The sequence below is a fragment of the Artibeus jamaicensis genome, unplaced genomic scaffold (assembly GCF_021234435.1).
Source record: "Artibeus jamaicensis isolate MK-2021 breed Jamaican fruit bat unplaced genomic scaffold, CSHL_Jam_final contig_924, whole genome shotgun sequence".
Lineage (NCBI taxonomy): Eukaryota > Metazoa > Chordata > Mammalia > Chiroptera > Phyllostomidae > Artibeus > Artibeus jamaicensis.
Window position 1 is genome coordinate 948,186 of NW_026522015.1, and position 27,370 is coordinate 975,555.

At 40.1% G+C, this 27,370-nt stretch overlaps 1 protein-coding gene and 1 pseudogene across 2 annotated transcripts in view; both read left to right on the top strand.

Moving 5' to 3' along the window:
• The window catches only part of STARD3NL (STARD3 N-terminal like), a 65,660-nt gene extending 44,803 nt beyond the window's left edge, over nucleotides 1-20,857 (top strand). For both annotated transcript variants that reach the window (XM_053655121.1, XM_053655120.1), the window contains 2 exons: nucleotides 18,960-19,032; nucleotides 20,379-20,857. In XM_053655121.1, coding sequence (XP_053511096.1) covers nucleotides 18,960-19,015 — 56 coding nt within the window. In that variant the 3' untranslated portion in view covers nucleotides 19,016-19,032; nucleotides 20,379-20,857. The remainder of the gene's footprint in view (nucleotides 1-18,959; nucleotides 19,033-20,378) is intronic.
• LOC128625760 (heat shock protein HSP 90-alpha-like) lies at nucleotides 5,616-8,692 on the top strand (annotated as a pseudogene).
• Nucleotides 20,858-27,370: the final 6,513 nt, after the last annotated feature.

Below are 27,370 nucleotides of genomic sequence, written 5' to 3' on the forward strand. Positions count from 1 at the left end.
AAAGTATATAAAGGTGGTTTGTTTGCAGGTTTGCTCCTGGTCTAGCCATTTCCTGTTTGCCTGTATATTAAATGAAAAGGCCAATGAAGCACGGTCCTTTCTCAGGTGATAGGGTTAAAATTGTTACATGTGGTTAGACAGCTTAACTGAAGTAGTTGTGATGCTGGGCACAAGGTAATTCATTACCTCCTAAATCACTGAAACACTGACTTAAAATGAAGAGTACCTCAATTGCATGATACAGGGTGGGGCTAAAGTAGGTTCATAGTTCTTTGTATGGGAAATAATACAAAAATTAATAAATAATAATATAAGAATAAACTCTGTTTCCTGAACTTAAAACTGTAAACCTACTTTTGTCCCACCCTGGATAATGTGTGCTGAAAAAATTTAGATGAAGGCATTAAAATTTGAATTTAACACTTACTAAAAGTAACCATACATTTCGGTCTGCCTGCGACAGTCTCGGTGTGCTCCTGTGGCCCCAGGTGATCATTGTTAGAATTCCTCTTATTCTGTCAGAAGGTTCTTCTGGATCATCAGTTATATAGTCATCCTATGTATAGCAATAATTTGAAACACCATTTTTTCACTTTTTCATTAAAATTTTGGAAATTATTGAAAAATCATAGTTGAAGATACTAGGTAACATTCATTGTTAAATATTTATTTGTATTTTTTATTGAATGGTTGGGATTACCGGTTTCAAGTGTACACTATAAAACATCTACACACTGCATTGTACACCCAGTGCCTCGAGGAAAGTCTCTTTCCATCCCCATTTTCCCCACTTTGCCCACCTCCACTCAGCCAACTCTTCTACCCTCTGGCAATAAGTATAATGTCTGTGACTATGTGTTATGTATATATCTACATTTATATTTATATCTATATCTGTAGATCTACCTATATGTTTTTGCTTTATCCCTACACATTTTTCATCCAAGCACCCTTGCCCCTTCCCCTTTCACAGCTGTCAGTCTGTTCCATGTGCCCATGCCTCTGTTTCTATTTTTTGTCAGTTTATTAGATTCCACACATAAGTGAGATAATATGGTATTTGTCTTTCTCTGACTGGCTTATTTTACTTAGCATAGTGATCTCCAGGTCCATCTATGTTGTTGCAAAAGGTAAGATTTTTTTTTTTTTTTTATGGCAGAGTAGAATTTCCTTGGGTAAATGTACCACAGCTTTTTTATCCACTCATCTATTGATGGAGACTTGAGCTATTTTTGGAACTTGAGTATTGTAAATTATGCTGAAATGGACATAGGAGTGCATATATTCTTTTGAATTAGTGTTTCGGGTTTCTAAGAAGGATCCCTGGGTTGAAAGGCAGATCCATTTTTAATTTTTTGAGGCATCTCCATACTGCTTTCCACAGTGGCTGCACCAGTCTGCATTCACACTAACAGTGCACTAGGGTTCCCCTTTCTCCACATCCTCACCAACACTCGGTGTTTCTTGATTTATTGTAATAGCCATTCTGATAGGCCTAAGGTGATATCTCATTGTGTTTTTAATTGCATCTCTCTGATTATTAGTGATGTTGAGCACTTTTTCGTATGTCTGTTGGCTATCTGTATGTCCTCTTTGGAGAAGTGTTCGGGTCTTTTGCCTATTTTTTAATTGAATTGTCTTCCTGGTATTGAGTTCTACAAGTCCTTTATATATTATGGAATATATATATTTAACCCCTTACCAGATTTATCATTGGAAAATATGTTCTCCCATTCAGTGGGTTCCCTTTTCATTTTTTTGGTTTCGTTTGCTGTGCAAAAGCGTTTTAGTCTCATGTAGTCCTATTTGTTTATTTTTTCCTTTGTTTCCCTTGCCTTAGGAGATATATCAACAAAAGATACAGCTCTGACAGTTGTCTGAGATTTCACTGCCTGTGTTTTTTTATGGATTTTTATGGTTTCACAAATTACATTTAAGTCTTTTACCCACTTTGAGTTTATTCATGTATATAGTTTAAGTTGGTGGTCTAGTTTCATTATTTTTTATGTACCTGTCCAGTTTTCCAGTTTTGATGAGTCTGGTTAATGATGTATCAATTTTGTTTATCTTTTTAAAGAACCAGCCCTTTGAATTATACTTTTAGTCTGTATCTCATTTAATTCTGCTCTCATTTTGGTTATTTCCTTTTTTTACTCGCCCTGTGCCTTGTTTGTTGTTGTTCCTCTAGTTCTTGTAGATTTAGGGTTAGGTTGTTTATTTGAAATGTTTATATCTTTTTTAGGTAGACCTGTATTGCTATGTACTTCCCTCTCAGGACATGCAATATTTCATAGCATGTTATTTAGTCTCCATGATTTTGAGTTTCTTGAGATTGTTCTCTAGTTTCGAGCTGTTGTGATCCAAGAAGATGCCTAATATAGTTTCAGTTTTCTTGAATTTGATAAGGCTTGTTTTGTGTTCTACCATGTGATCTGTCTTTGAGAATGATCCATGTGCATTTGAGAAGAATGTGTATTTTGCTTCTTTGGGGTGAAATGTTCCATAAATATCAATTAAGTTCATTCAATATAGAGTGTTGTTCAATTCTGCAATATTTTTGTTGACTTTTTTCATGTGAAAGATCTATCCATTGTTGATGTTGGATTGTTAAAATCCCCTACAATGACTGTATCACTGTCTGTCTCTTTCTTACAGCCCTCCAATATTTTCTCTATATATTTAGGTGCACCTACAATGGTTACATTGGTTTATAAGCAATGGTTTACAATAATTATATATTCTTGTTGGACTACTCCTTTAAGTATTATGAAGTGACTTTCTGTGTCTCTCATTGCTTCTGTTTTCAAGTCTATTTTGTCTGATGTAATATTGCTCCCCAGCTTTTTTTCATGTCCATTTGCATGGAATTTTTTTCATTCCTTCACTTTCAGCCTATGTATATCTTTTGTTCTGTAGTGGGTCTCTTGTAGATAGCATATATTTATGTCATGTTTTCTTATCCATTCAGCTACCCAGTGTCTTTTGATGGAATCATTTAGTTCAATTATATTTAAGGCTATTTTTAATAGGTAGTCATTCGTTGCCATTTTCCCTTTTTACCTGTGTTTCTTTTCCTCTCTATTGCTTCTTTTTCTTAAAGCAGTCCCTTTAGCATCTCTTGCAGTGCTGGCTTGGTGAAGATGTATTCTTTTCGCCTTTTTGTCTGGGAAGCTCTTTATTTTGCCTTCTATTTTAAATGAGAGCCTTACTGGATAGAGTAGTGTTGGTTGCAGGTCCTTGCTTTTCATTACTTGGAATATTTCTTGCCATTTCCTTCTGGCTTGTACAGTTTCTATTGAGATGTCAGCTGCTAGCCTTATTGGAGCTTCCTTGTATGTTACTAGCTCTTCTTCTTTTGCTACCTTTAAAATTCTGTTTGTCCTTAAATTTTTCCATTTTGATTGTAATCTGTCTGGGATGGGCCTCTTTGGGTTAATCTTGATTGGGGCCCTCTGTGCTTCTTGGACTTGTATGTCTTTTTCCCTCACCAAGTTAGGGAAGTTTCCCATCATTTTTTTCCAAACAGATTTTCCATCCCTTGGTCCTTTTATTCTCCTTTTGGTATGCCCATGACACAGATATTATTGTTTCATATTGTCTCAAAGCTCCCTTAGACTATCCTCATTTTTTTAGTCTTTTTTCATTTTGTTGCTCTGAATATATGTTTTTTACCACCTTGTCATCCAACTAGCTGATTTGATCCCCTGCGTCATGTAGCTTGCTCTTAATTCCTTCTGGTGTGTTCTTCATTTCATATATTGCATTCTTCATTTTCACCTGGCTTTTGTTCAAGGTTTCTATGTCTTTTTTCATGCTGATGTAGGTCCCACTAAGTTCCTTGAGCTTCCTTATGACCATTACTTTGAACTCTATATCTGATAAGTTGTTTACCACAGTTTCACTTACTCTTTTTCTGGATATTATTTCTTTACTTTCATTTTGAGGTTGTTTCTATGTCTCCACATTTTAGTTGTCTCTTCGTGTTTGTTTCTATGTATTAGATTGATTTGCTTTGACTCTGTGTCTTGTGGAGTGGCCTTGTATGTTAGGAGTCCTGCAGGACCCAATGGTGCAGACTGCCTGATCTCCTGATTTGGATGCTCTAGGAATGAGCTCTAGGAATGGGTTATGTAGACTCTCCTGTTGTATTTGGGTCTTGATTGTTACTGGCCCATTCATTGTTAGGAGCTACTCTCCATCTGGATGGCTAAGAGGTCTCAACTTCCACCATGTGTTTTATGCTGTTGTGTAGGTGCTGACAGAACAAAGCAAAACAACACAAAACAAGCAAAACCTCCGACCTACCACAGCAATATAAACAAGGGAGCAAAGAATAATAAAAGCAAAGAGAGGAGTGGAATAGTAGGGAAAGGAGAAAATGAAAAAGAATATGAGAAGACCAAAGAAAGAAAAGTGATTATGAGAGGAGAAAGGAGAAGAGAGCTACTACTCATAATGAAAGAGAAAAACAGGGAAAAGGAACACAGTATAGGTAACAAAAGAAGGGAACAGTGGAGTACTCTAAGAGAAGAGTAGAATAGGAGATATGAAAGAAAATTTAGAGCACCAAAAATAAAAAAATAAAATAGATAAAAAGTATAAGTAAAATGGCTATGAAAAAGAAAAAACAGTTAAGATAATGAAAAAAGAACCAAGTAGATTTGTCTCAGCACAGATTAAATCTTCCCGCCTGGTTTCTCCTTTTGGATACTGCTGTGATGTCTGGGTCTGGTGTAAGCCAATGGCTGGGCTTTCCACTTCTGGCCCTTAGTCACCTTTTTGAAACTACAGGTGATCCACAGTTTATGGCTGATGCTTCTGGGCTTGGCTGCTCCCAGGTTGGGCCAAGCTGCTCTGCAAAGTTGGCTTTTATTAGTTCTGGGTCCAGGAGCATGTCAGAAATTGTCCCAAGTCTCCACAGAATCCGCCTCTGCCTTTCTCTATCTGCTGGTCTGTTGTCAAAGTTATTCTAATTGTAGACCGGACTATTTCTGGGAGGGTTTCTGGCAGAAACAAGGGGCTGTGATGCCTGGATCTCCCATGGCAGGTTCTTTTCAGACTTTAGGGAAGATGGAGGGTTTGTTCCCCCTCCCCGAGCCACTAGTCTGAGTCTGTCCACGATTATTTCCCTGAACTTGGCAGGATGGGCCCCCTATTAGAATTACTGTGCTCAGATTTTAGGTCTGCCAGATGCCAGAAATGTGTTTTTGTGGGTTTCTCATGAGTGGGGAGCACCAGCGTATTTCCCAGGATAGCATATGTATGGCTTTGCCCTAGTCTCTGATGATCCCTGAGTCTGTTTACGTTGCTGTCTCCTCAGCAAGGGCCAAGATTCAAGATGGGAGAGAAGGCAGGTAGAAACAGAAAAAAAAGAACACTAAGCAAAATGACAACAGAGCAAAGAAAAGTAAGGAACGGAGGAAGGAAGGAAGGAAGGAGGGAAGGAAGGAAGGAAGGAAGGAACAAACGAACGAACGAACGCTGGATGTGCTGAGTGAAGTGAACAGGTTTATAGAAGTTGTGGCAAGGGGATTTCCAGAGGGTAGGGGGAGCAGTATTTCATAGGTTGAGGTGATTGATTTTCTTGTGGGAGGGTCTAGCTCTTCTCAAGGAAGATGATTATTGTGGAGCCCAGGTATATCAGGGCCCCAGAAATCTCACAGTGGCTCTCCCAAGACTGTCCCCAGTGCCTCCCGCTCCAGACTTGCCTTATGTGACTCCAGATTGCATCATTCTCCTTTCCCTGGAGTCCAAGGTGGGTGACAGCACACAAAAATCTGTGCTTTGACCCTTTAAGGGAGAAAAAAAAGGTGGGTTTGTCTCCAGCAGTTTTTGTCTCTTCCCAAGGCAGAGAACCTATTTATTGGTGGGAGCCTCCTCCATCTGGCCAAGGGGCTCAGCTCCTACCATAAGCTCCTCTGCTTTGGGAAAACTTCTAGGTATGGATTAAATCCCTAGATGGGGCACATACTAGAGGTTACCTGTCCAGGCTTTTCTTGCATACCCATGCCTCTTCCCCTCTCTCCCAAATTAATAGATTATATTTTGTATGCATCGTCTTCTTTTAGGTTTCATGTCATTCTGATAGGGTGGGGAAGGAAGGGCCAAGTGCAACAGCTATATTGTAACATTGCTGTGTGGTTGGTGGTGCTTGTACTGCTTCCCTCCAGTGAGTCAACTTCAGGCTCCCAGTGCTGGGCTGGGCTTCCACCGCTGAGCTATATCAGCTGCACCACTGTGCTCCCTGGTGGTCTCTGCTGCCAGCTTCCTCAGTCATTCTCTGCCCCATTCACTGTTTCTATGATGCCCTGGGTGGTGGAGGTGACAGCTCCCTCTCCAGTAAGTTCCATAGTCTCCGGACCCTGGCTTCTGGCTACATTGGGATGTGCAGCCCTGCTCGGGGTGGAGGGTACTGAGACAAGTCTGGGTGACCAGGTGCAGGCTCTCTGGAGGCTACTTCCTGGGTAGGATATTTTAAATTCCTCATGTTGGCTCCTGCCCCAAATCTCCACCTCCAGAGGCCCTGGGCTGGGCAGTGGCAGTGGCAGCTGCTTCAACAGGAGAGCCCTGGCCACTTTCACATGTGCCCACACGCTCACCCATATACATGCTCACTTACACACACTGTCACTCAGGTGGATTTTTGAGTTGATTGCTCTTTGGTTTAGTGTGGGGCTGGAAGCAAGTGGACAGAGTTTCCATTATTCTACAGCCATTTTGGACATCCCCTGATTTTTTAAACGTATTGCTGGATCCAGTTTGCTAATAATTTTGTTGAAGATTTTAGCATCTTCGCTTATCAGGGATATTGGTGTATAATTTTCTTTGTGTGTCTTTGTCTGTTTTGGAATTAGGATAATGCTGGTATTATAAAAAAAGAACTTGAAAACTGTCCCTCCACTTGAATTTTTTGGAATAGTTTGGGGAGGATAAGTATTGGTTCTTCTTTGAACGTTGGTGTCAGGTTTTACTCAGCCTATTTGGTTACTGAGAAGGTGACCATGATCACCAAGCATAACAATGATGAGCAGTACACATGGGCGTCCTCTGCTGAAGGCTAGTTTGCAGTTTGGATCGACACAGGGGAGCCATGGGATGCAGAACAAAGGTCCTGAACCTGAAAGAGGACCAGCATGAGTACCTGGAGGAGCAAAGGATAAAGGAGATCGTGAAGAAACACTCTCAATTTATTGGCTACCCCATTACTTTTTTTGTGGAGAAAGAATGTAATAAATAAGTTAGTGATGATGAAGCAGAAGAAAAGGAAGAGGAGGAGAAGGAGAAACAAAAAGGAGAAAAGGAGTCTGACGACAAGCCTGAAATCAAAGACATCGGCTCCAATGAAGAGGAGGAAGAGAAGAAGGATGGCAACAAGGAGAAGAAGATCAAGGAGAAGTACATCAATTGAGAAGAGCTGAAAAAAAACAAAGCCAATTTGGACCAGCCACCCTGACAACATCACTAATGAAGAATACAGGGAATTCTATAAGAGCCTGACTTAAGACTGGGAGGGCTGCTTGGTTGTGGAGCATTTTTCATTTGAGGTACAGTTGGAATTCAGAGCCCTTCTCTTTGTGCCAAGACATGTTCCCTTTGACCTGTTGAAAACAAAGAAAAAACAACATCAAGTTGTACATCCGCAGAGTTTTCATCTTGGATAACTGTGAGGAGCTGATCCCTGAATATTTGAACTTTATTAGAGCTGTTATGGACTCTGAGGATCTCCCTTTAAATATTTCCTGGAAGATGTTGCAACAAAGCAAAATTTTGAAAGTTACCAGAAAGAATTTGGTCAAAAAATGCCTAGAACTCTTCACCGAACTGGCAGAAGACAAGGAGAACTACAAGAAGGTCTACAAGCAGTTCTCCAAGAACATCAAGCTTAGAATACGTGAAGACTCTCAAAAACAGAAGAAGCTCTCGGAGCTGTTATGATACTACTCATTCACTTCTGGCAATGAGATGGTCTCCCCTACTGCACCAGCATGAAGGAGAACCAGAAACACATCAACTGTATCATAGGTGAAGCCAAGGACCAGATGGCCAACTCGGCCTTCGTGGACCGTCTGCAGAAGTGATCTACATGATCGAGCCCATCAATCAGGACTGCGTGCAGCAGCTGAAGGAGTTTGAGGGGAAGACTCTGGTGTCTGTCACCAAAGAGGGCTTGGAGCTTCCAGAGGATGAAGAGGAGAAAAACAGGAAGAGAAGAAAACTAAGTTCGAAAACCTCTGCAAAATCATGAAGGGCATCTTGGAGAAAAAAGTAGAAAAGGTGGTGGCGTCAAACTGGTGACATCCCCATGCTGCATCGTCACAAGTACATATGGCTGGACAGCAAACATGGAAAGGATCATGAAGACTCAGGTCCTGAGAGACAACTCGATGATGGGCTACGTGGTAGCAGAGAAGCACCTGGAGATAAACCTGGACCATTCCATCATTGAAACCTTGAGGCAAAAGGTAGAGGATGACAAGAACAAGTCTGTGAAGCACCTGGTCACCTGCTGTTTTTCGGCTTTGGCCTGGAGGACCCCCAGATGCCCGCCAACAGGATCTACAGGATGATCAAGCTTGGCCTTGACATCGACAAGGATGACCCCACAGCGAATGAGAGCCGCACTGCTGTGACGGAGGAGATGCCACTCCTGGAAGGAGATGATTACACATCACCCATGGAGGAAGTGGACTAGGCCCATCGGGAGGAGGGCCTACCCTGCCCATGTGCTCCGTTCTTTACCTTCATTCACTTGGGTGATATATTTTCAAGGACTGTTTTATTTTTGTTAACATCTTAAAAAATCTGTATGGCATGACAGTAACTAATTAAGGAAAGATAAGGTTTCTTTCCACTTCCTAGTGTATGATGCTGTTACACTTCAGACCCTGAGCAGAGCTAGTTTTACAGTTCCACATTGGGCTTATTTTAACAGGATGAGATTCTGTTTGCTGTATGGTGTATGTGGTCTGACATTTGTCAGCTTTCTGATCCTTGATCTTTGGCTATTGACGTGTTGAGGTAAACAGCTTCTGTCCCCTAGGATCGACTTTGCAAAGGTTCTGTCCCCTGTAGTTGCCAACTGCATGTACAGCCTCCAGACGTTAGTGTGTCACGTCAGCTGTACCCTCTTGGTGGGAGTGACTCTCCACAGGGCTTGTTCCCAAAGACAAGTACTGTTTAGCAGAACTGTAAGCTGACCAGGCATGTTGTAAAGCAGTCTGGAAGTTGCTCAGAGTTTTGTGAATGGAAAGGTATTGCTCAACTCATATTCTGCTTTAAAAGGTTGTGACAAATACACATGGATTAAAACGGAGAAAAACAAATAACTGTGCCTAAAGGTACACTCTGAACAAGGCCCAAAGTCTTCACCTGTGTGAATGTGGCACAGACAGGAGTTGGGTCGTGACTGGGACTTAAATTCCCATGAAGCGCTCTGGTTGCTGGCAAGCTTTTCGATTGCTGCTTCAATTTCTTCAGTTGTATTTGGTCTGTTCAGGTTTTCTTTTGCCTGACTGAATTCTGGATGATTGATTGTATGTTTCCAGAAATTTATCCATTTCTCACAGGTTGTCCAGTTTGTTGGCATATAGTTGTTCATAGTGTTTTCTTACAATCCTTTATATTTCTGTGCTATCAGTTGTTACTTCTCCCTTTTCTTTTTTATTTTATTTACTTGGGACCTTTCTCTTTTTTTTCTTGATGAGTCTGGATAAAGTTTTATCAGTCTTATTTATCTTTTCAAAGAACCAGCTCTGGGTTTCATTGATCTTTTCTGGGGTTTTTTTAGTCTTTATGTTTTTTATATCTCTTCCCTGATATTTATTATTTCCTTCCTTCTACTTACTCTGGGCTTTGCTTGCTTGTTCTTTTTTAGTTCTCTTAGCTGAAAAGTTAGATTGTTTATTGGATATTTTTCTTGCCTCTTGAAGTAGGCCTGTACTGCTATGAACTTTCCTCTCAAGAGTGCTTTCTCTGTGTCTCAGATTTTGTATTGTTTTATGTTCACTTTCATTTGTTTCCTGGTAACTTTTGATTTCTTCCTTAATCTCATTGTTAACCCATTTATTATTTGTTAACATGTTATTTATCCTCCCTGTGTTTCAATATTTTTTATCTTGTATTTGATTTCTAATTTTATATCATTGTGGTCAGATAACATGCTTGATATGATTTCAGTCTTTTTAAAATTATTAAGACTTATTTTGCATTATAACATGTGGTGTATCTTTAAGAATATCCCATGAATACTTGAGAAGAACATATATTCTGCTTCTTTGGAATGAAATGCTCTGTAAATATTAATTAGATCTATCTGATGTGGTGTGCCATTTAAGGGCACTATTGTATTGTTGGTTTTCTCTCTCTTTTGTCTGAAAGGTCTATTCATTGGTGCCAGTGGGGTGTTAAAATTCCCTGACTGTATTGATGTTGATCTCTCTCTTATGTCCACAAAGATTTTCTTTACATATTTAGGTGCTACTATGTTGGGTGCATACTCATAATATGTTTACAAGGATTATATAATAGTAATATTCTTTTGGTGGATTGATCTCTTTGGTAGTATATAGTGACCTTCTTTGGCCTTTGTTTTAAGTCCATTTTGTCTAATACTAGTATTTTGACCCAGCTTTTTTGTTGTTGTTGTTTGTTTGTTTGTTTGTTTCTATCCCTTCAGTTTCAGTCTGTGTGTATCTTTTGTTCTGAGGTGGTTCTCTTGTAGATAGCACACACACACACACACACACACACGTACACATATATATTATATTTTGTTTTCTGTTCAGCTATACTATATCTTTTGATTGGAGCATTTAATCCATTTATATTTAAAGCTATTATTGATAAATAATTACTTATTGCCATCTTATTCTTTATACCTCTGTTCCTCTATCTCTAATTCTTCTTACAGCAGATCCTTTAAACATTTCTTGCAATACTAGTTTAGAGGTAATGAATTCCATCAGGTTTATTTTTGGTCTGGGACTGTGTTTATCTCAACTTCAATTTTTTAATGATAGCCTTGCTGGATACAGTAGTCTTGGTTGTAGGTTCTTGCTTTTTGTCACTTTTAGAATTTCATTCCAATCTCCTCTAGCTTCAGTGCATCAGCTGACAGCCTTATGGGAACTCTCATCAGTAACAGTCTTTCTTTTGCTGCTTTTAGGACTCTCTCTTTGTCTTTAACCTTTGCCCTTTTAATTGTGATGCATGCTGGTGTGGGCCTTTTTGGGTTCATCTTGCTTGGAACTCGCTGTGCTTCCTGAACTTCTTTGACTTTTTTCTTTACCAGGTTAGGGAAGTTTTCAGCCATTATTTCTTCAAACAGGTTCTCTGTCCCATACTCTTTTCTTCAGGTAAATCTATGACATGGAAGTTGTTACACATGATGTTGTTCCAGGTGTCCCTTAATCTTTCCTCATTTTTTTGAATTCTTTCTTTTTTATACTTGGGATGCTTGCTATTATCTTGTTCTCTAAATTGCTGATTTGATCCTCTGCTTCATCCAACCTGTTGTTGATTCCTTCTACTGTATTCTTCATTCTGTTTGGTTCTTTCAGTTCTCACTGAGATCATCTGTTCTTTCCCTAAGGTTCTTAAACATCTTTATAACCATTGTTTAAACAAACAAACAAAAAAACCCCACTCTGGCTGCTGTGGCTCAATGGATTGAGTGCTGGTCTGTGAACCAAAGGGCCTCTCTGGTTTGATTCCCAGGGGAAGGGCACATGCCTGGGTTATGGGCAAGGTCCCCAGTAGGGGGTGTGCAAGAGGCAACCACACACTGATGTTTCTCTCCCTCTCTTTCTGCTTCCTTTCCCCTCTCTCTAAAAATGAATAAATAAAATATTTTTTAAAAACTCTACATCTGGTATTTTGATTGCTTCCTTTTCACTTAACTTTTTGGGGGTCTTTTGTTCTTTTATATGCAGTATATTTCTTTGTATCCCCATTTTTTTTGCTTTTTGTGTTTGTCTCTTTATATCAGGTAGATCTTCTGTGATTTAAGCTTGTTATGAGTGCCTTCTCATGTAGGTGCTTTATGGATTTCAGTAGAGCAGTCTTCCAGGTCACCTGGGCTAAGTGCTCCAGAAATGATTTTTTTTTTGTGGGTTAGGTGTTCTCTCCTGTAGTAGTTGAGTCTTGAATGATGTTGGCCTATTCATGGAGCAATTTAGCCCTGAGGATGGCTTTCTGTAAGAATATACCTTATTCACCTTGTAGAAGTCACTCAGGGGCTGTCCCTGAGCTATAGTAATTCTCGACAGTGCCTGGTGTCTGCTAGAAATCTCTTTGGCTCTGCCATTAATGTGGCTAGTTAGATTGAGCTCCGGCGTTCCCCACAACGCCCCCCCCCTTACTACCCATCACACCTGTCTCTCCTTATCTTGCAAGCCAGGCTGTGTACCAGGATTGGCTTCCAGAAGCTCTCTCTGTGCCAGGGGCAGATCAATAAATGTCCAAGGCTCCCAGAGATTGGTATCTGCCTGTTGGCTACTCTACCCTCCCCTCGCTCTGAGATTGCCTGGACTTCCTCCAGAATCCTATGAGCAAAGGCTGTGGAGTGGCCCAAGTTGGCCATGCTCCCACTTACCCTTCTACAGGACTTAAGCTAGACTGGGTTGGGAGAACAGGGCTAGTGGGCCCCCAACTTGGGGGAATTGTGATCAGGTGCTCAATCAAGAGAATACGGTCTCTACTCTAGAGCCAAACTACTCAGTCTCTGCTGGAGTCTTCAACTGTAGCTCCCCCAGGAGGAGCTAGATATAGCCCTGAGGATTGTGCCACAGGCTCAGGTTGTATGCAGCCAGCTGTCAACACTGCAGGAGCAAGCTGCATAGGGCCACTGGGACTTAGGAAAACAAATCAAGAAAGCCTGCTGTTGGGGATGGCCCCGGCCAAAACTCATCCCCTTAGCTCTGTTGCTGTGCTTGCTTGAGCCCCAGACTGGAGCCTCTGAGGGGGATGCACTATGAATATCCAGGCTCTGAAGTGAGGTGCCTTCCGCCCACAGTGTGGGGTGAGAGGGACTTGGAGGAGCAGATCAAGGCAGCCCTTCGCTGGTGGTGGCACCAGATCTCAAGAGGCAGGTGAGCTGCATGCCTCCCATTAGCTCTGCAGCCATGCTGCCTGTGACCCTGACAAGGAGGCTCTGAGTCCAGCAGGAAAGGTCCAGCAGAATTTGGGAATGGATATTAAGGCAGCCCTCCACTGGGGTTGATGCAGGCCTGTGGGAGGGGGTCAGCTATACACTGCCACTTAGGTCTGTAGCCATGCTTCCAGAGATCCCAACAAAGGAATCTGCTGTTGGGGGTGACACCTGCTTCACCCATGGGAGGTGGGAAATATTGGCCCCTGTTCAAAGCCACACGGTCCAGTGACCATCTGGGTCTGCCTATAGTTTCTCTGGAAAAAGAGCTTACCTCAAGTCCCCTGTTAGATATAGCCAATAGTCCTTTCTGCTCGATCTGAACTTAGCAGGGTGGTGTCCTCAGTATTTGGAGGGCAGTATTAATGCACTCCCCTAGCTGGTGGTGTAGTAATAGGAGTGCCCATCCCTGGAGGATTATGCTTAGGGCAGTGTGGGATGCTGCCTCAGGACCAGGACCTCAGTTGCCAACCCTCCAGATTTCTCTCCAGAGCCAAATCACCCAGATTTCTCCTTATGGTCTACACATGCCCTGAGTTACCTTCCATCTACTACAGCCTGGGTGAGTGCCCAAGAGTGAGCTCCTATCCATTGGCCCTTTAAGAGAGCACCTGAGATTCTAGTAGACTCCCTCCTCTACCAGCGGACAGTTTTTGCTGATTTTTACTGCCAGCTGCTATGCAGACTCCTCTTCCTGGCCCTGGTGATCTGGTTTGAAGGTCCTGGCATGGGTTTGAGATTTCATGCTCCTCAGGGGTGACTTTTGCTTCTGAGATATCCCTCTGTCTTCTCAGACCCAGACATGCCTACAGGCACCAGCCCTCTCCACATCTTGCCCCTTCTTTACAGTCTCTGTGTAGCTTCCTCTGTAAATCCTTGGATGTAATACTGCTCTTCAGCTGTCCAGTTGGTCATTCGGGTTGATTGTACTATAATTTAGCTTTAAATCTGGTCTATTGCCAGGGGGAGGTATGTGTCGCCTCTACTTACTCTGCAGCCATCTTTGATCTCCAACATTCATTTCTTTAAAATTCATGTACCATAAAATTTATACATTTTACATGTGCAATTGCACATGTTTAGCAAACTACTGTTTTTCGACCAATATGACAGGACAATTTTAGAACACTTTTATCATCCAAAAAAATTCCTCTACACCTGAACAGACACTTCTCCAAGGAGGACACAGATAGTTCAGAGACATATGAAAGGATTCTCAGCATCACTAGCCATCAGAGAGATGCTTAAAATCTCAGTGAGATACCACTTCACACCAGTGAGAATGACCATCATAAACAAATAGATAAAAAACATGTGCTGACAAGGTTGTGGAGAAAAGGGAACCCTAGTGCGCTGTTGTTGGTGGGAATGCAGACTTGTGCAGCCACTGTGGAAAATAGGATGGAATTTTCTCAAAAAACTGAAAATGGAACTGCCTTTTGACCCAGCAGTTCCACTGCTGGGATTATACTCTAAGAATCCTAAAACACCAATTATTGAAAAGAACCCCATACACCTCAATGTTCATAACAGTGCAATTTACAATAGCCAAGTGCTGAAAACAGCCTAAGTGCCCTAAGTAAAGGAGTGGATCAAAAACCTGTGGTACATCTACACAATGGGGTACTATGCAGCAGAAAGAAAGGAGCTCCTTCATGACAGCATGGATGGAACTGGAGAGCATTATGCTAAGTGAAGTAAGCCAGGTGGTGAAAAACAAATACTATATTATCTCATCTTTAAGTGGACCTAATCAACAAAACAAATAAGTGAGCAAAGTAGAACCAAAGATGTGGAAATAAAGAACAAACTGACACTAATCAGAGGGCAGGGGAGAGGAGGATAACAGAGGAAAGAAGGGGAAGGATCATCAAGAAACATGTATGTAGGACCCACAGACAAAGCCAGCCCAGGGGGAAGGAAAAATTGATGTGGGAGTTGGTGGTGGGTGTGCAGGGGAGAGTAATAGGAGGAAAATGGAGAGAACTGTAATTGAACAACAATAAAAAAAGGAAACTACCTCTGGAAAAACTTGAGAAGTGTAAAATAACTTTTTAATTATGGTATTATATGATGTCATAAAAAAGTTCCTTTAATTGGAGTTAATCCCCACTCATACACAATGATCTTTCTATCTTGAAAATGGTCCCTTTTTGATCAAGTAATATAAATGTAATCACGCAATATATAATTTTTGCATCAGACTTCTTTTATCACGTTTTTGAGGGTCATCATGTTGTAGCATTTGTCAGTAGCTTGCTCCTTTTTATGGCTGAATACTATTTCATTATGTGGATATACAGTTTTTGTTTTCACAAGTTGTTGGATATTTGGACTGTTTCCAATTTTCGCTATTATGAGTAATCCTGCTGGGAACATTTCATGTACATGTCTTTGTGGGAACATAAGATTTTATTTTCTTTAGATAGATTCCTAGGAGAGGATTTGCTGAGTCATGTGATAGGTTTCTGTTTAACTTTTTAAGTCATTGCACACCGTTCTCCAAATTTAACTATTTCACATTCCCTCCAGCACTGTGTGAGAGTTTGTTTTCCATACACTCACAGATACTTGGTGTTGGCTGCCGTTTTGAGTGGAGCCATTCTAGCAGGTGTCAAGCAGCATCTCCCTGTGATTTTAATTTGCATGTCCATAATGACTGACAACGCTGAGGACCTTGCACGGGCTTACTGGCTGTTCACATATCTTCTTTGGACAAATGTCAATTTTAAGTCGTTTACCATTTTTGTTTAGTTACGTTGTTTGTCTTATTGAATTGAAAGAATTCTTTGTGCATTTAGATAAAGGTCCTTTATCAGATACATGATTTGTAGATGTTTTCTTCGATTTATAGGCTTTTCATTTTTGGAGTCTTTTGAAGCATAACTTTTTAATATTGATGTTCAGCTTATCAAGATTTATCCTTTTATGGGTAATGTGTTTCAGATTGTGTCTAAGAACTCTGCCTAACCACTATGTCACGAAGATTTTCTCTGACATTTGCTTCTAGATTTTGTAGTTTTAGCTCTTTCAATTAAGTTCATGGACCATTTTGAACTAATTCTTGTGTATGGAGGTAAGGAACTAAATTCATCTAATTACCTTTGGATATCCAGATGTTGCAGCACCATTTGTTGAAAAGAGTAACCTTTCCCCATTGAGTCAATTCAGCACATCTGTCAAAAGCCAGTTTCCCTTATATATAAGGGTTTATTTCTGGGCTCATTTCTCTTCCACTGACCTGTATCCTCTCTTTGCACTAGTACCACACCAGCATCATTGCTGTGATTTTATTTTCATATAAGCTTTGAAATCAGGTCCTATGGGGTCATATTTGAAAAGCCTGCACTACTGTCCCCAGATACCTCACTGGTATAAGCAATAAACCCCTTCATATCCTCTCCAGTATCCTGTTCTGGTATATGGCAACATCAGCTTGCACATCCAAGTCAGATTTTAGGGTAGTTTCCCCGACACACTGTTTATATGGGGTGACCATAACAGTCTTCCAACTTCATTCTTTTTTTAATGTTACATTTTTTAAATATTTATTTTTAGAGAAAGGAGAAGGGAGGGAGAGAAACATCAGTATGTGGTTACCTCTCACACACCCCCAACTGGGGACCCGGCTCACAACCCAGGCATGTGCCCTAACTGGGAATTGAACCAGTGACCCTTTGCTTTGCAGGCGACACTCAGTCCAGTGACCAACATCATCCAGGGCCCAAGTTTATTCTTTTTCAAATTATTTGTACTATTCTATGTCTTTTGAGTTATCAGATAAATTTTAGGATGTTTGTTAATTTTTGCCCACATAGTGTGCTGCACTGTATTTTAGATCAATGTGGGAAAGAGTACCATCGTGAAAATACTGAATCTTCTAATTCATGAACATGATCTCTCTACATGTATTTAGGTATTTTTTCAATTTTTCTTTTCATTGTTTTGTAGTTTTCCACATACACATTTTGTTCTTTTGTTAATTCCTAAGAACTTTATTTTTCTCAGTTTTATTTTGAATGTAAATGTTTTCGCTCATTGCTAATGTATAGAAATACACTTTGTATTTTGTGTATTGAACTTGTATCTTGTGCACTTGGTAACCTGTTTTAGTTTTGGTTTAGTGTGTATTCCATGGAATTTTCTAAGTATGGGATCAAGTCATCTGTACATAAAGACTATTCTACCTTTTGTCTTCCAATCTACTGGAAAGCTTTAATTTTGTTTTCTCCCATTGCACTCTCTAGAACCTTCAATACCATGTTGAATTGAAATGGCAAGAGCAGATATCCTTGTCTTGTTCTTGGTCTTTAGGGAAAAACATTCAGTCTTTCAGCATTAAGTATGGGACAGCTGTGGGTTTTCATAGATGCCCTTTATGAGGCTGATCCATTTTATTTCTAGTGTGTTGAAAGTTTTTATAATGAATGAACATTAGATTTTACAAATGCTTTTTATGCATCTGTTGAGGTAATCAGGTGATTTTTGTTCTGTATTAAATTAATATGGTGTATTACATTAATTTTTTGATGTTAAATAAACTGTACATCTGGGATAAATCCCACTTGATCATGTTATATAATCCATTATGCATTTTTTTTGCCTTTGATTTGCTAATACTTTTGGAGGATATTTGGCTACCTAATTGTGTATAGTTTTCTTATTATATCTTTGGCTTTGTAAAGAAATTTTGAAAATGTAGAACTGTATGGAATTCATTTGTATGACTTATATGTAAGTCACAAGTATGGTTGGTTGCTTCGGTCTTTCTGATTGGCACACATATATTTAGTTTTGTTTTTATCAAATATGATACAGTTTTTCATTACATATTTATTTTTTATTATATATTATACATATTCCATGTTATAGCCTATATAAATATAACTTTAAATGGATGCATAATTCATGGAAATGTAATAATTTTTAACCTCTGCTGTCAGACTTGGAATTTCTTTCTACTTTTAGAGAGAAATCTACATAATAGAAAATAAGTACTGTTTTCTTGGAGTTATAGCCTAAGGAAATAATTCAGGTGTGGAATGATTGGGTCAAATGCACAACTAATATGAGGCTCACTAGACATTGACCCAGAATGGTTGTAACAGTGTTCACTGGTAACAGCACATGACAGTGACCCTGTGGCATCACCCTTGGCATTAGGAAGACCTCACTGCTTTCTCACTGGGACAGAGTGGTTTTTTTTAATATGTAGAGTAAATTATTTGTACCCAAGTTCCAAGTTATTTGCACTTGAAAAACATGCAAGTTTGTCAGCAAGGAGGTGGAAGATAAATAGCCTGGATAATAATTCTTGTTTTGTATGAATATTTTAATAGAACATAAGTAAAATTCTCTTTGACAGATTAGTGCAAGTGATATTCTATTTTACAGGTTTTCCTCCTATAAGAAATAATGTAAAACTTTATTTTACAGTTAGTTTTGTTCAGCTAAATCTTTTGAGGGTTAAACATGTATCTGTCCTTTAAAATATGTGCACATATATTGTATTTTTAAAGAAATCATGTGTTTCTTTATTGGAAAGCAACATTTTAGCCCTGGCTGGCGTAGCTCAGTGGATTGAGCGCGGGCCTGCGAACCAGAGTATCGCGGTTCGATTCCCAGTCAGGGCACATGCCTGGGTTGCAGGCCAGTTCCCAGCAGGGGACTCGGGAGAGGCAACCACACATTGATGTTTCTCTCCCACTCTTTCTCCTTCCCTTCCCCTCTCTCTAAAAATAAATAAATAAAATATTTAAAAAAAAAAAAAGGAAAGCAACATTTTTTCTCCTGTCTCTTTCTTTCCATGTAGGATCTGAAGAAGCTGAAGAAAAGCAGGACAGTGAAAAACCACTATTAGAGCTATGAGTACTACTTTTGTTAAAGTAAGTCTTCAAAAATGAAACTGTAGCAACAAAGTGCTGAAATAGGAAGCGTTTCTTCCTGTGGATTCAGGGTAAAATTCAAAGAATATGAGTCTTTATGTGTGGCCAGGTTAGTCCTATTTACATGAATTTGTCAGTCACATTTTGATTTCTGTAAAATTTCTTAATTTCCATATGGGAATAAATTGGCGAAGCATGAAAAATAGCTCCTAGTCCAAAAATTTCTCCATACGATGCATTCCTTTTGGTTTACTTAGCCAGGTCTCCATGGCAGACATTGTTTAAATACAGACCCTTTATGTGTGCTGTGAGGGTAGCAGTCCTCTGAGGCGTGGTACTGGTATTGCCTGCGTTTATATTTGAGGCAGATGAGACTTGGGAAGGGAGAGTAACTTGTTCAAGGTCGCATAGCTTGCAAGTGGCAGAGCCAGCATGCAGGCCCTCCCGTCTGGTAGCAGTATTCGCTCTGGCCCTGCACCAGGACGTCTCTCAGGTTGTTGCAGCTCCTGAGGTGAAAGATGGGATGGAGTCACTCAGAGCAGTAGCACTTGACAGTGCCTCGAGGTGGGGGCACATCGTCAGAGGAGGACATCTCAACCTCAGAAATACAAGAAGATAAACATAAATTGTGGTAGTAGTGGCTCTGCTTAATTATTTAAACATAGAAGGGAAAGGAGAGTAGAACTTAAATGTTCTCATCACAAGAAATAAAACAATTTTGTAACTATGTATGGTATAGGTGTTAACTAGATTTGCGGTGACCATTTTGTAATATACAAACATTGAATTATTATGTTGTATACTTGAAACTAATATAATGTTAAATGTCAGTTATACTTGAACAAAAGAGTAATAAAATATCAAAAAAGGAAAAATTTTAGACAGATTCAGTGCAATTGGGAAACCAGTGTAGAGGCGGATGGGCTGGCAGACACAGCGGGGTCCTGGCCAGTGGGGCCTGTGCCTGCATCAGCAGCACGCAACACTCTTTGGTCCCTTCTTTCCCCAACAGTGTTGGGACAGAGGAAAAATGTGGGCACGTGAAGAGTCGATCTTTTCTAAAATTCGCTGAAACAAATTGTTGTGTGCCCACACTAAATGTCTTTCACTGTCTGTAACACAGACAGTACCATCCAGGTATACACAGACTTCGTTATAAAAACATAAGGCAATGCATATTTATTTCTGTGTCTTTTGTTTAACTTTTTTCATCTGTTTGATCTTCTACTTGACATTAAGATACATCCCATAAAGTTTTGAACTATGAAAAAAACATAAGGCAAAGTGTAGCATTTCTCCCTGTAAAACTACTTCTCAAATACTTTTGTGTTCTCTCTTTCTCAAAGTGTGAAAAACTGAGTGAAAATGACTTGAAGGTACAAAGGACTGGAGATGGGGTCTCCCTATGGAAAGCTTGAAGTGGTGACCCTCCACTGCTGACTGACTGACTGGTGAATAAAGGACCCATTTGTTGTAATACCTCACAGACACTGTACCATATTCACATGCACTTAGTAATCTGCTCGTGGCAGGTGAGATAACGTGATGATCCATCCTCTGTGCGGTGGCACTGAGTCTGATCTGTAATGAAAAGTTGCAGAGGTCTTATGCTCTATTCCTAATCGACAGACTTCTTAATATATTATAGTAACACAATTTTAGTAAGCAGAATATCTTTTATTTGGATTCACAGAATGGAATTGTTTTGTTTCATGTCTCAGATTTCCTTTGTATTTCTTTTTTAACATCCTGCATTTCCTTTGTGTTTTTTAACTCATGCACATGTGTTCTTTGTACAAATTTAAAATGTAATAAAATCCCACATATCAAAGTCACTAGTTTTATTTTTCTTGTTTTGCATATGAATTTTGCCAAAAGTGTTATATTTACCACAGGGAACAAGGTGGGGTTATAAATACATATAAAAAGTCACCAGACATTTTGTATTTTTCTCTTAGCAGACTGGTTCTGAAGTAGTCTGAGGCATCTTGTGTGAAACCACACTATGAAATCATTGCCATCATTTTCCCTTTGTGTTTAGCTAATTTGAATTGAAGTAAATAGCTGTATTGTGAGCTAATTTTAAAATGTGAAGTATTACTTTAATGCCTCACAGGAAGGCAGCATGTCTATTTGCTTTCTTTTATTCACGTGTCATTTAAGAAAAATGCAATTGTGCATCCTGGTCATAGTGCCTGTTTGGGTAGGAACTGGCCGCTGGTGCAGATCAAATCAAGTCCATCTGTGCTTGTTCTAAGAAAGGGCCAAATGACAGAAATGCCACTGAGAGGTGGGAGCCTAACCAGGAGTAGCTTCCTATGGTGGAGAAAGGGTGATAGAAAGCTCCAGGGTTGGGCCTTGGGACAAAAACCCCAGGAACTAAATGGTATTTTCACAGTGAGCATGCTTTATCTCGGGAGTGGAATGACATACACAGCAAGTGTTCAGATGATGCTCAAGCTGGATGTCATTGTATTAATTTAACCTGAGAAAGACCTCTCACTCAAACACACTAGGCTGAACCAGGAGGATACAGCCAAATGTCATAACAAGCCAAGGTTCCCAGTAGTTGCACAGATGAAGAGTGAAGTATCTGATGTGTATGTGTCATGAAGTCAATTATGAAAGCCTGAAGCTTTGATCTGCACAACAGAGCTATTCTTCCCCCAGAACTACACAGATTGAGTCCAGGGCCTAGGTACTCACTCCATATTATGCCAGGGCAGGGTATGGGTGGGAGTATTTGGCCTCTATGTTCACATTGCTGAACAGCCCTCTTCTACTTGACCCCAATCACACTTTTTTCTGATGTTCATATCCTCTATGCTCAGGTCAATCTTTGCTCAGGTTGATGTTTTTTGTCCCTTTAGAGGGACTTACATGATTCAGTATATGACATTCAGTGACACAGTTGAAATTAGGGCCTTGCTGTCTCTGTGTTCCTGTGAAGGAAAAGCTCATCCATGTTGCCCACATCTATAGTCTGTCTATACCATGAGGTTCACAGCCATGGGTCTTGAATCACCCTGTGTACACTGAGAAAATGCAACTCAAGGCACAAGCCTCAGTGTATTAAATTCCATGGAAAAGCAGAGGTATTTGGTGTAATGTTCAGGATTAGCTTAGTGCTCTCTGCTCTTTCCTGCCAACTAGGTAGGTTCATGTTGGACTGATGGTGCAGCATCTCATCAGTCCTGGGCATGAGATTTCCACCTCACATAGTAGCTAACTGGAGCCAACTTTGCATGTAAAAAGTGGGGAGCCCCTATCCACTCCTAAAACTGTGTCTGATAACCACCTGCATGTGTATGCAGATGGATATTTTCTTTACCTGTGGCCTCTTGAAAGTAAGCGAAGTTAGTTGTGGTTTAACTGCCTTTTTTATCTTACAACACTTACGCCACTGCTTGCACAGACCCAACAGTAGGGGCCGGTTTGACATTGAGCATTTTCCGCAAATTAACCACATTTGCTAGAGCATGTCAACAAAAGGAGCCTGAGAAACTAAATCACCATCAACCACAGCAGCGCCCTCCCACCAGCCATGCTGTGGCCTCCACCGTCTTTGCTCTCCCTCCCTTACTGCCTGTTTCAGGGCAGCCCAGGTTGAGCTGAGGAAGGAAGTTGCTAAGAAGTTTGGTGGGCAGGAAATGCTGCCTCGTAGTGCTCAACTGTGAAATTGGCTGCACAAAGTGTTCAGGGATTTTCAAGTGTCCTCTACCTTTCCCAGCACACTAGTTTCAACTAAGTAAGAGGTTTTCAACCTTTTTCATCTCATGGCACACATAAACTTAAAATTCAGTGGTACTCGAAAAAATATGACTTTACTGATCTGACAAAAATTAGGTAAATTTTGATTTACAGAAGAATAATAGTAGTAATTGTCTAAATTACTATTTCTTTTTGCTTAAAGTGACTTTCATGAAGATTTCTGGTACCACGACTTAATGAATCCGTCACAACTTTATTGTGTGATGTGTACAATGTGATGCAAGTCTGTTATATAACCTATATATAGTTATGGTTCAAGACAGAGCATTCACTCTAGAGGGCTATAGTTTTGTTGGCTGTTGTCTTTTTTTCTTTTTGACAATCTAAGAGAAAGAGCTCGGTGCCCCTGATTAAACAGTCAGGTATTGCATGTTTTAAAAATTCCTGTTGCACACCATTTGAAAATCTTTGCTTTACATAGCAAAGTATTGTCCTAGTATTTGTCCTAAAGGGGTCTTGATCAAATTTATGAGAGCCAAGGAGTAGATCTAAGTAAATTTAATCTTTGTGTCAGGTCTTATTTTGGTTTTGAATGAGAACCTCTACTGGATTTCCAAAAGAACCTGTTTCACAGAACCTGAAGCTGACTGTAATGAAACACATTCTTTCCAGTTTTAAATCAGACATTGTTTAAATTCTATGGTATAAGTTTTTTACTTTTAAAGGGTTTATTAGAGTAAATAAAATTATATACAATCTCTTTTTTTACCCACCCACCGTATACACTGAATGTTTTGTTTTATGCCTTTGTCCATAAACACACACAGACACAGGTATTGTTAGTATTGTTAATAGAAAGTGGTCAAAGCACATGAACAAATAGTTGTCAGAAGAAGAAATATAGGCAGACTTTAACATATGAAAAGAGCTTATCCTCACTCATAAAAGAAAAACAAAGTAAAGCCATGATGATGAGGCTATTTTTCTCTTGTCATATTTATCAAGTTCTGACATTTGGCAGCACACTCTGGGCATTCACCTACATTGTGGTAGAAATTAGCAGTGCACGTGTTCAAAATGACATGAGCACTATTATTTCAACATTTTTTATAATAGCACAGGGTTAAAAATAAGCCAATAATTTATCATTAAGAATTGGTTTTATGAACTATTGTACATTCACCAGTGAAATATGCAGCTAAGTGTTCTTATATACTGACATAGAGCTCTAGGATGAGTAAGTAAAAACAGTAGTACAGAATATACTGTCTACTACATTTGTGTACTAAGGGAAAAAATTTAGACACATGCATATGCATTTATATGTGTACAAGGTCTGTCTGGAAAATGTCCAACCACTGCTAATATAAGGAGAACAATTTTCACAAAGTTGCTGCAACCTGGCAGTCAAGGAGAGTGGACTGTAATTCATGTGCATGAACAATGACAACTTCACAATATTTATCAGTGGGGGCAGTAGACACTGTTAGTGAGCATTCATACAGTGTGGTCATCACATTCAAAATGACTGAGTGAGTAGAGCAATGAATTTGCATCAGATTTTGTGTTAAGCTTGAACATTCCTCTATGGAAGCTATTCGGATGATTCAGAAAGCCTCAGCACTGTGCAACTTATGATTGGAGCTTCATCATGACAGCGTTCCCGCTCATGCATTACATCTTGTGCAGAGTTTTTGGTGAAACATCAAATTACCCAGGTAACTCGGCCTGCGTACAGCCCAGATTTGGCACCCTGAGTCTTACAGCTTTTTCCAAAACTAAAATCACCTTTGAAAGGGAAGAGGTCTCCCACTGTCAATGACATTTAAGGAAATATGACAGGGCAGTTGATGGCAATTGGAACTGTGTGAGGTCCCAAGTTGCCTACTTTGAATCATTGTCCTAGCTACCATGTTTCTTATATCTTCTTCAATGTCTCTTTTTCATAGTACATGGCTGGGTACTTTCTGGACAGCCCTTGTGCATTCATACCTGCAGAATAAAAACTAAAAGGATGCCCAAGAAACAAAAGTGTGACCTGTAAGAGGTTGGGGAGGTAGAAACAGAGGTTGAAGCAAGAATTCACAATGCATTTTTAGAGTGTTTTAGTTTTGGAGGCATGTGAAGGTATTATCTAATAATTTTAGTAGGGTTCTTCTTTGCACATTAATTTCCAACAACACTTCCTGATTGATATTTTATTTCTTTAAGTAGTCTACATGTTTTGAAGATGCATAGTAATTTGTCACATGACATTCTTTTGTTTCTTCTTTTAGTTTCTTATTGGGCCTTTAAAGCCCTCAAAATACCTACGAGTTTATGAAGAAAGGAATCCCAAAACAGTGGGGAGAATTCATAATGGGAAAAACGAGAATGGTTGCCTTGAAGTTTGCCTTTTTTTCTGGTTGAGAAGTGTGTGGAGTATGCTAGCTCTGTAAAGATTAGAGACAAGTGCTTTTGTATGGCATTGTATAAATCTTTGACCAGCTGTTCCTTTGTACACCTTTGGATGCAGCCCCTTGTTCTGGTATTTCTTTTATCCAACCAAGTGGCATGCACTTTAATGATAGATGTGTGATTGGTGGGTGGGAGGCCACCATTTAAAAATGTTCCCAACACGAAAAATTGTGTGGCAGGTTTGTTAGAACCCTGTAATTGTTTGAACAGGACAGGAGTAAGGAGAGAAATTATATACAGGGAAAGAGACAGTTCTCTTCATCGGCTCTTAGTTTAATAAGAAGGATATTTTCCAATCTTAATTCAAATGTAAAGGAACCTGTTTGTACTCTAGTAACAAGTCACATAGAAATTATCAGCAGAGCTCCTGTAGCCAGGTTTTTTGAGTCCAAATCCCAGCTCTACTTGTTATTAGCTGTCTTAACTATGGGGATATTCTTTATGCCTTCTTTGCCTCAGTTTCCCCATCTGTAGAACAGTCATAATTGTACGTGTTTCGTGGGGTTCTTGTGCGATACAAGTTAACACATGCTTAGACCAGTACTAGTAAGCACTGTGCAAGCATTTGTTTAGTACTTCATTAGGGTCCTTGCATTTGTAAATTGTGATAGAAATCTGAAATTCTTTAGAATTTGAACACTTTCTTCTACAGATGGGTAAAAATAGGCACTATGACATGATCAAGAACAAATGACACAGCCAGTTCAAGCCAGACCAAGTATATGAGGCTTTAAGTATGGAGCTTGAGGTGAGAGTTCTGGCCCAGTGTTCCTCCCACCACGCCAGGTGGCAGTGTTATTGTGATGGAAAAGTACTGGACCAAAAAGGAAGTACACTCACCTCCTACCTCAGAAATGCCCACAAATAACCAGAGGCACCCACAAGGTGACTCTTAGGGACTCTGGACATATTCAGTCAAAGACAGGAGCTGGAATGTCAGAATGGTGCACCTAGTGACACCGTCAAGGACTTGCTTTGCCTGAGACTCTCAGCTCATTTTGTTAACATCCCCAAAGGGGAGCTGCATATCTAGGACACACATAAAATAAGGTAGGATTTCATACCAATGATAATAAAGGGAACAATTATGGTTCTACAGGGTACAGAGATGAGGAGAAAATACAGACGCACCCACAAGTCCCTAAGAAAAGTCTCACTGACTTTGTTCTCCAAAGCAGTGCATGATTTTTCCTTCCTGGAGAAAGTGGGTGAAGGAGAAGGCAACAAATGTGGGCTCTGAGTTTAGAGAGACCTGGCTGAAATGACTTGTGGACAAAATGGTGACCATGAGCAGATAACATAATCTCTCCGATCTATTAACTGTGGACTACACCTGCCTCCAAGGGCTCTGAGAGGGGTAATGGGATTGCCTGGTGCATAGCAGAAACTTACTGAGTCCCTATTCCATCCCTGTCTAAGCTGTCTTCAGGGAAATATGATTAGAGATGATTGTCAGGGGGTGTGTGTGTGTGTGTGTGTGTGTGTGTGTGTGTGTGTACCCAATCAATTATTTTGTAAAGTCAAGCAACTAACAGCAGCTGTTGAAGACTTGCATGTACCAAACATTATTAACTCATCTATTTGACACAACTCCAGGAGACCAGAAACTGTTACTTCATCTTACACGTGAGAAAGTTATGTCACATAGAGTCCAAATAGTTTGTCTGAGGTCACACAGATACCAATACTAGACCCAGGTTTCAAATCCAGGCACTTCGGGTTTGGAGGGGAGGGGCCAACCCTGCACCGCACTGCCTCTCCAGTGTCAGAGCAGTTCTCCTGGGTCATTGTGAGGCTCAGGAAACCTGAAGCTTGTGAAACGCTGCTATAGATCTGAACACAGAGTGCCAGTCATGGTAGATGTTACACTGTCACCACTGGAATTTCCCAAACCAATGAGTATGAGTATGAATATGGTGACCTTTGAGAGAGAAGTAACCTGGCCACCTTCCTTTGGCCCTGGCCCCCCTTTGGACCCATGCCCCATAGAAAGGATTATAACTATAGTCCCAGGGAAGGAAACACAAGGGTAGTATTGACCATGATGACATTGCTGAATCTGATAGCTCATTTGCCATGTTCTCTCTTATCTGGGACTTTCACTAAATGTATCTAACTAAAGTAAACAGGCAAAGCAAACTTTTGATTAAAAAAAAATTTATTGTGCCAG